General features: G+C 32.7%; 1 protein-coding gene across 1 annotated transcript; it reads left to right on the top strand.

The window, feature by feature from the left end:
• Positions 1 to 1,216: 1,216 nt before the first annotated feature.
• Positions 1,217 to 6,941, top strand: NCED4 (nine-cis-epoxycarotenoid dioxygenase 4). The gene is made up of 2 exons (XM_078959752.1): positions 1,217 to 2,688; positions 6,397 to 6,941. The coding sequence occupies exons 1-2, from the start codon at positions 1,271 to 1,273 to the stop codon at positions 6,755 to 6,757; spliced, it is 1,779 nt and encodes a 592-aa protein (XP_078815878.1). The 5' UTR covers positions 1,217 to 1,270; the 3' UTR covers positions 6,758 to 6,941.
• The last annotated feature ends 2,058 nt before the right edge of the window (positions 6,942 to 8,999 follow it).

The raw sequence follows: 8,999 nt of genomic DNA, 5'->3' as shown, positions 1-8,999 counted from the left end.
AAACTAAAAATATGTCATTTGTGATATATGTCAGTTCGAGACAAATTTATATCATTGTTTAGATAAAAAAAAAAGATTAAGGCTTTATTTTCTTCCTTAGTTTGCTTCATCGGGAGGCAACCATGATATAAAGATTCTACTTTGAATTCTCTTGTATTTGGCTTTTGATCATCCCAAAAAGGTTAAACATACAAACCTTTTAGAACTTTGTTTTTGTTGCTTGAATTTTATGAACAAAGATCCAATAGCTAGATCACGATGATTTGTAATATTGCTTATGTTCTTGTGTTTGTTTTGTATTTTTGTCGAATAAATATTATATGATCCAAAAAAATCCATTTTCTTAACATAAATACTCCTATGTAGTGAACATCGATGGTAGAAAAAAATACTTGATTCTTTGCTTTAAACAACAAACTTTGAGTTTGTTTTGATTGGATTGTGTTGGAGAAAAAAGAACCCTAACTTGCGCTCTTGTGCATAATTGCTAATATATGTTAAAAAAACCTAATGGTATATTTTTAATTACCCACTTAAAAGATCATTACACGATTAAGTCCTAAGCCATTTTTAGTCCTACAATATGCTAAATTTAAAAGATCATGCTCCACAAACCGTATACATGTACAAAAGTTGTGGTGTTATATATTTCATTCTACTTTATAATTTCTTTAAAACAAATATAACAATTTTCATTATTAGATGCAATGGTAATGTCTGTCCTATTTCTACTATTGATGCAATGCTAAAGTTTGTCTTACAACAAAAGGTGTATTTGTAAGTGATATTTTTACTTAATAAATTGATTCATCCATTTGACAATACATGTTCTACAAACTTGTATAATAACTACAATATGTTGTATATCATGTAGATAAATCAATTTATTAAGTGTCATCAAAGAAAGAAACCCTATAAAATCCCTAAAAAAGTATTACTACGTATTTTTATTTTAAGTTGTAATAAAAACAAGATAACGATATTATCTTTATAGATGCAAGTTTTGGAATACAGCTCAAGCAACTGCGGATTTTTTTTTACACATGTCAGTCATATTTTTCACAACTATTGAGAATAAATATCATGTAATAAAAACAATATCGATGAGAAAATGCTATTTGTTGTATTTCGTATGGATATAAGAAATTATTGAAGAATAATATCTAAACACGGTAAAATGATTGGTCTTTTTCAGTATGTTTATAAAAAGCATGGATCCTCACTCAGATATGTGGAAGGCAATCAAGGCATTCAGTAATCAGACCACACAATGGATTCTCTTTCCTCGTCTTTCCTTCCAACATTTTCACCACCAAATTCCACCTCCTCTCATCCATCGCCGTCACCACCACCGCCGCGGCCGTCTACTTTTCGTGTCTTTTCCGTCAGAATCGAGGAGAAACCACAAACCGTCACAACCAGGTCCACCACCAAAAGGTCTAATAACCAAGAACGACCCACACCTCCATCGGTGAATATCGAGAAAAAACCGGTGGCAGATCAATCACTACCAGCGACAATCTTCAATGCATTTGACGACATCATAAACAAGTTCATAGATCCGCCGAGTAGGGTTTCGGTTGATCCGAGACATGTATTGTCGGATAATTTCTCTCCGGTGGACGAACTCCCTCCTACTGATTGTGAAGTCATTCAGGGTACACTTCCGAGTTGCCTTGATGGAGCCTACTTTCGTAATGGCCCTAATCCGCAGTATCTACCACGCGGTCCCTATCATTTATTCGACGGCGATGGCATGCTTCACGCCATTCGTATCTCCAAAGGAAAAGCCACTTTGTGTAGTCGATTCGTGAAGACCTACAAGTATAACATAGAGAAAGACGCCGGATTCCCCATTATCCCAAATGTGTTTTCAGGGTTTAATGGAATTGCTGCGTCTGCAGCTCGGATGGCTGTTACAGCAGGCCGGTTTTTCGCCGGACAGTTTGATCCGACGAAAGGTATTGGTTCGGCGAACACCAGCTTGGCGTTTTTTGGGAATAAGCTTTATGCGTTAGGCGAGTCTGATCTCCCTTATGCCCTAAAACTTGCGCCAAATGGTGACATAATCACACTCGGACGCCATGACTTTGATGGAAAGCTTTTCATGAGCATGACTGCTCACCCAAAAATCGATCCGGTGACTAAAGAAGCTTTTGCTTTTCGCTATGGCCCAATGCCACCTTTCCTAACATTTTTCCGATTCAACGAAAACGGAGAAAAACAAGCCGATGTCCCGATCTTCTCGATGACAAATCCTTCGTTTCTCCACGATTTCGCCCTCACTAAAAACTACGCCATTTTTCCCGAGATTCAGATCGGAATGAGCCCGATGGAGATGATCGGCGGCGGGTCCCCAGTGAGTACTGACCCCGGGAAGGTGCCAAGGCTTGGGGTGATCCCTAGGTACGCCAAGGACGAGTCGGAGATGAAGTGGTTCGAGGTTCTGGGGTTTAATATCATACATGCTATCAATGCATGGGAGGAGGACGACGGTGATACGGTGGTGATGGTGGCGCCGAACATCTTATCGGTGGAGCATACTTTGGAGAGGATGGATTTGATCCATGCCTCGGTGGAGAAAGTGAGGATCAATCTGAAAACCGGAATGGTGTCAAGGCACCCGCTTTCAACCCGGAATCTAGACTTTGGTGTCATCAATCCGGGTTTTGTTGGGGTGAAAAACAGGTTTGTTTCTAAGTTTATGAAAATAGATATAAATGTTCAACTTCAACATATCAATTTTATTAACCTATTTTTGATAAATCTGTCATTTTTTAACATGTGCTTTAAGTGCGTATTAAATATAAGTAATATTACTTGTTATCATAATTAAATAATTAAATATGAATTTGAGATTACTTAAATAAAAAATATATGATGTATTAATTATGAAAAATATTTTTTATAATTAATATATTTCGTATTTAATTATGATAATATTTTTTATAATTAATATTTTCTAATTCTTAATATATGTTTTTAAGATTATTATTACAAAATCCTTAAATCTTTTGGTCAAACATATTGCTACTTAGATTTTCATGTATACCTCATATTTACTCATTTACACACCACAAACGTGAGCATCAAATATCAATAACATGATGATGAAATACATAAAGATACTGACATGATGTTGAAATACAACATAAAGATAATAAATATAATGTTATTGGGTTTTCTGAAAATTAATGATATTTTTGTACTTTAAAATAAATCGTTAGGAGTAAATTATTTTTAAATTACTTTATCTCATATTTATATTTGAAAAAAATGGTATACGGATGATATCGTATAAAATGAAATATTTACACTGTATTTATTTTTAACAAGTATATTTACTTTTCGTGAAATATAAAATCGAATATACAAGCATCAACCATACATATTTTATTAGAATAGTTGAAAACATTGAAGTTAGAGTTGTGTGTTGTGCGGTTTAGTAAGGTTTAGAGTCAAAACCACAAACCACACCGTAATTGCAGTTTAAGATTTTTGAGATCCGCAAACCGCACCACAAAAGATCTAAACCGCATAATACGGTGTGCTGCGGTTCGATATGGTGCAGCCGATTTTGAAGTGATCTGATTATTAACCAAAAAAAATAGTTTTACATGCATTAGACTAGGTCTTAACTAGTCTACTTATTTTTCTTAAGATCTTAAATATAAATTATTTCTACTAGTAAAAAGTAGCTACAAATATTGTCTAAAACAACATCAATCGATCAAACAATCGATTAATAATTCTATAGAAACTAACATCAACCATCAATAGTAAAAAACCAAACAAAATTACAGCTTGAACATAACTACTAGAAGTTGTCTAAAACAGAAGTCATCCAAAAGAACAGTAATCTATCAAATAAGCCATTTGGATTTTTGCCTAATTGGATGGAATATAAGCATAGCGTATGGTCTAAGTTTCGATGTAATTATCTAAGACATTAAGGCAATATGTTTTAATTTCCAAACATATTTATTGTTTACATATTTGTGTTTTATACAACTCTTGGACTATATATATATATATATATATATATATATATATATATATATATATATATATATATATATATATATATATATATATATATATATATATATATATATATATATAGGGGTGTAAGTGAGCCGAGCTACTCGAGATCGACTCGTTAAAAGCTCGACTCGAGATCGAATTAAATGAGCCCGAGCCGAGCTCGAGCCTAAATATGAGGCTCGTTTATTAAACGAGCTCGAGCCGAGCTTCAATTAGTGAATATACCCTTAAGGGTATATAAGCTTAAATTCCCAAAGTCACTATAATACGTCGTTTTGTTTGATATATTTATTATAATGTTCTTCAACTTCAATATTTAACTTGATTTACTTTCAAGATCTTCAAAATTTCATTATTATTTTACTCTTACATCACATCTTTTTGACGAACATCAATTAGGCTATATATATTATAGTTGAAAATGAAAATTATGTAAGAGGAAAATAAATGTGAAATTTATAAATTTTTTTGAATGAAATCAAGTTAGAAGTTGAATTATAAGAATACTAGACAATAACAATGTATATATATGATACAAAACGACGTAGTATGGTGAGTTTGGGTGCCTAAGTTTATATACCCTTAAGGGTATATTCACTTTTCCATATATATATATATATATATAAGTTTAGTTACCTAAACTCACCATAATACGTAGTTTTGTTTGATATATTCATTATAATGTTTTTTAAACTTCAATCTCTACCTTGATGTATTTTTAAAATTTCACTATTATCTTATATATATATATATATATATATATATATATATATATATATATATATATATATATATAGGAAACTCTTAAATGTATATAAGCTTAGATACCTAAATTCACCATAATACGTAGTTTTGTTTGATATATTCATTATAATGTTCTTAAACTTCAATTTCTACCTTGATTTACTTTTAAGATTTTTAAAATTTTACTATTATCTTATTCTTACTTCACACCTTTTTGCCGAACACACACACACACACATATATATATATATATATATATATATATATATATATATATATATATATATATATTTATATATATATCATGTGGTGCAGTGCGTTTTGAACTGCAGTTTATAACTAAAAACTGGAAACCGCACCGTATGTTGCGATTTATAAAAACTACAAACCGCACTGCGAAAATCAAATACCGCCTTATGTGGTGCGGTGTGGGCGGTTTGTGCCGTTTTTTGCAAATCCTATGTGAATTGTCTACTTGACATAATGAATTAAATTCAATCATAGTAAAATGTTAAGCGTTAAATGAATAAGGAATTCAACTATCATTACGGTACTCGATTTGAAAAATGAAATTTTAAATAATATATTGTGATTAATAAATAAATTATTTTTTTCTTAATGTTTCATTTAACTTTTGTGGAGTTCAATGAAAAAATGTGAAGTTGTTTGAAAAGTTGAATGATAATATAATAATCCATTACATTTTATATAATTCATTGCATTATGGGCACCTAATGATTGTTTTCATTTTTACAAACATAGAACTTATAGAATAAAATATAATGCCTTAAAGCGTTATTTTAAGTTTATGAAAATAGATATTAATGTCCAACAAATCAATTTTATTAACCTATTTTTGATAAATCTTTTAGTTAAACATATTTCTATTTCGATTTTCATGTATACCTCATATCGGCTTCATATTTACTCATTTATAGACCACAAACGTGAGCATCAAATATCAATTACATGATGATGAAATGCATGAAGATACTGACATGATGCTGAAATACATAAAGATAATGTTGTTGGGTTTTTGAAAATAAATGATATTTTTGTATTTTTTTTTAAATCGTCAGGAGTAAATTATTTTTAAATTACTTTATTTCATATTTATATTAAAAAAATAGTATATGAAAAATATCAGAACTGAAATCGTACAAAATGAAATATTTTCAGTTTATTTATTTTTAATAAGTATATTTACTTTTTGTGAAAGATAAAATCGAATATACAAGCATCAACAATACAAATTTTTTTAGAATAGTTGAAAAAGATGAAGTATCTAGTTGACATAATAAATTAAGTTCAATCATAGTAAAATGTTACTTCCGCATTAAATGAACAAGGATTCAATGGTCATTACATTATTAGATGTGAAAATTGAAAATTTCACTTGTGATTAACAAATATATTTTTTTTTAATATTTCATTATTTGTATGGAGTTCAATGAAAAAATTGTAAAGTTGTATGAAAAGTTGAATTAGGCTTTATAAAATTCATTGCATTATGGACACTCTAATGATTATAAGTGTTCGTATTCACAAACATTAAACTTATAAAATCAACTATAATGTCTTAAAGCATTATCTTAACAACTACTTCAGGTATGTGTATTGTGGAGTTGGAGACCCGATGCCAAAGATCTCAGGGGTTGTCAAGCTAGATGTGTCATTGGCAGAAGTTGATAGACGAGAATGCATAGTGGGTAGTCGAATGTTTGGGCCTGGATGTTATGGCGGTGAGCCATTCTTTGTGGCTAGGGAACCTGATAACCCTAATGCTGATGAGGATGATGGGTACATAATTTCCTATGTTCATGATGAAAACACCGGTGAGTCGAGGTTCTTGGCGATGGATGCCAAGACACCGACGCTTGAGATCGTTGCTACTGTGAAGCTACCCCGACGTGTACCGTATGGTTTTCATGGTCTATTTGTTAGGGAAAGTGACATTAATAGGATGTGAAAATGAATGGTTCATTTTCATTGTTGAAGATAAATGTGTTATATATTTTAGCATTTATATGTATATAAAATAGGAAAATATAATATAATATGATTTGATACGATACAAAGAACATTGCATATACTTTTCATGTAAAATATGTTCTAAGTGCATACTTCAATAAAGAGAAAAATTATAAGTGAAACATCGGTTTTAAGTATGTGAATTTTTATGTGTAATGTTGTAATTTATCCCATATTTGTTTTGTAACATGTTTAATGGGAACGTTTAGATAATCATTTAGAGTTTATTTAATAAAATGTATGAAACTTTAATTTGGTGATATATGTAAAGAGGAGTTTTTGGACCATACGTAAAAGGTTCCATAAATAAGAATCACATACAAACTATGGGATTTTTGTAACACTCATAAAAATCATGTCAAATTAAAATTTTTAAAAACATTTCAAAACCATTAAACATTATAAAACTTGTTTTCAAAATAGTATAATATCATAGTATCCCGGAAACAAAATCATAAATATGAGGAGCTGTACGATCACGCCTTTGCCTTCTCGCGATCATCTGTACCTGAAACAAAAACTGAAATTATAAGCCTAAAGCTTACTGAGTTCCCCTAAAATACTGATACACTGCAAATAAAACATATACAAATAACATCATGTATTGGGTCCATAACTTTACAAACTGGATTACCCTTGGGCCCACAGTGTCAGTATGGATTGCCTTTCGGGCCCACAGCTCACATCTCGATTGCCTACGAGCCCACAATATGAGTCTGGTATGCCCCCCAGCTCGTATCTGGAATACTCCCGAGCCTACAGTACAAGTCTGGTATGCCCTACCTGGCCCTCAGCTCGTATTTAGAATGCTCCCGAGTCCTCAGTATGAGTCTGGCATCCCCCACCCGACCCTCATCTTAACTAGTCAACCCTTGGTTAAAGTCCAAGTCAGTGGTCAAGGTCAATAGTCCATGTTGACCCAACTCATCGAGTGTAGTTCACCGACTCGTCGAGTCCTTCCTAAACTCGAGAAGTTGTGAAATCCCCAGTTGACTCTTCAAGTTTCCCTGAAACTCGTCGAGTTTGTGCATGTCCAAATGTCAGGAAAACCCTAGCTGACTCGCCGAGTCATCCTACTGACTCGCTGAGTCCATGCAGAAATCTTTGCATGACAATCTTCATCGGACTCATCAAGTCCCTTCAGTCCTTTCTCCATTCAGATGCTTTTTAAGCCACTCCAAAGCTCCATATTGCATATCAAGCTTCCCAATGCATGTTTATCACGTAAAGTTGCAAACTTTACGTGCATGCAAGGCTCTAAAGGCTTAAAATGTCAAATCCAAGCTTATAATGGGGTTTAACTCAAAAAGGAAGGTTCATACTTGCTAAAGCTGGAGACTTTATAGCTATAGAGACCAAGATAAGCTCAGATCTGAAGTTGCAATTTCAAATCCAAGCTCACACTCGAAAATGGTTAAGATATATACTAGAAAAGCCCTAATCTTAAACATAAAGAGATCTAGAAAGAGGGAAGGTCAAGGTAACGACTTGTTATCTTCAAACAGATGCCAATAAGCAGAAGAGTCAGATCCACTAGCACCTCTTACACTACTCCTCTTATACTTCAAGTCTTCTTCTTGCAAATCACCTTCCAAGCTTGAAAAACACACAAGAATGGAGTGCACACACGAATTAGGGTTTCATCCTTCACCTCTAACTCATTGAGTCGTGTCCCCCGACCCGTCGAGTTGGTCACTTAAACACGTGGCTAAAAACGTTCCTACTCGATAAGTTAGGGCATCCAACTCGTCGAGTAGACCTTTCAATATGAAAAATAAAGTTGTAAAATTAATACCTGAGAGTCGGGGCGTTACAATTCTCTCCCAATTGAACTAGACTTCGTCCTCGAAGTCTGCTACGGTGAACATGTGACATCCCCAAAATCACGGCCAGAAAAGACCGATTTTGTTTATGCTTTGTTTAAAAATCAGAATAGCATTTTAAATAAAAGTGTTGCGGAATTTGTCCCAAAACAAAATATGATAAAGATTTATCAAAAGCATTTCCATAGAAATGTATTTCATTAAAAGACTTGGGATGTCATGTTCGTACAGATCAAAAGCATAAACAGTACAATATAAGTCTTACTACATTATTTCATATCTACAGGCCTATATCTGTAATCCCTCGTCCAAACATCATATATATGCTCAAGCGTCACTACCTGTAATACATAAAAC

The sequence above is a fragment of the Lactuca saligna genome, chromosome 6, assembly GCF_052625555.1.
Source record: "Lactuca saligna cultivar CGN05327 chromosome 6, ASM5262555v1, whole genome shotgun sequence".
Classification (NCBI taxonomy): Eukaryota; Viridiplantae; Streptophyta; class Magnoliopsida; order Asterales; family Asteraceae; genus Lactuca; species Lactuca saligna.
This window is presented reverse-complemented; position numbering and strand designations above follow the sequence as displayed.

What these genes read in the sequence shown, in the direction of transcription:
- NCED4 (XM_078959752.1), top strand. Translation starts at nt 1,271, where the DNA reads ATGGATTCTCTTTCCTCGTCTTTCCTTCCAACATTTTCACCACCAAAT. An exon ending in TTTGTTGGGGTGAAAAACAG is followed by an intron (nt 2,689 to 6,396) that starts GTTTGTTTCTAA and finishes CAACTACTTCAG; the next exon opens with GTATGTGTATTGTGGAGTTG.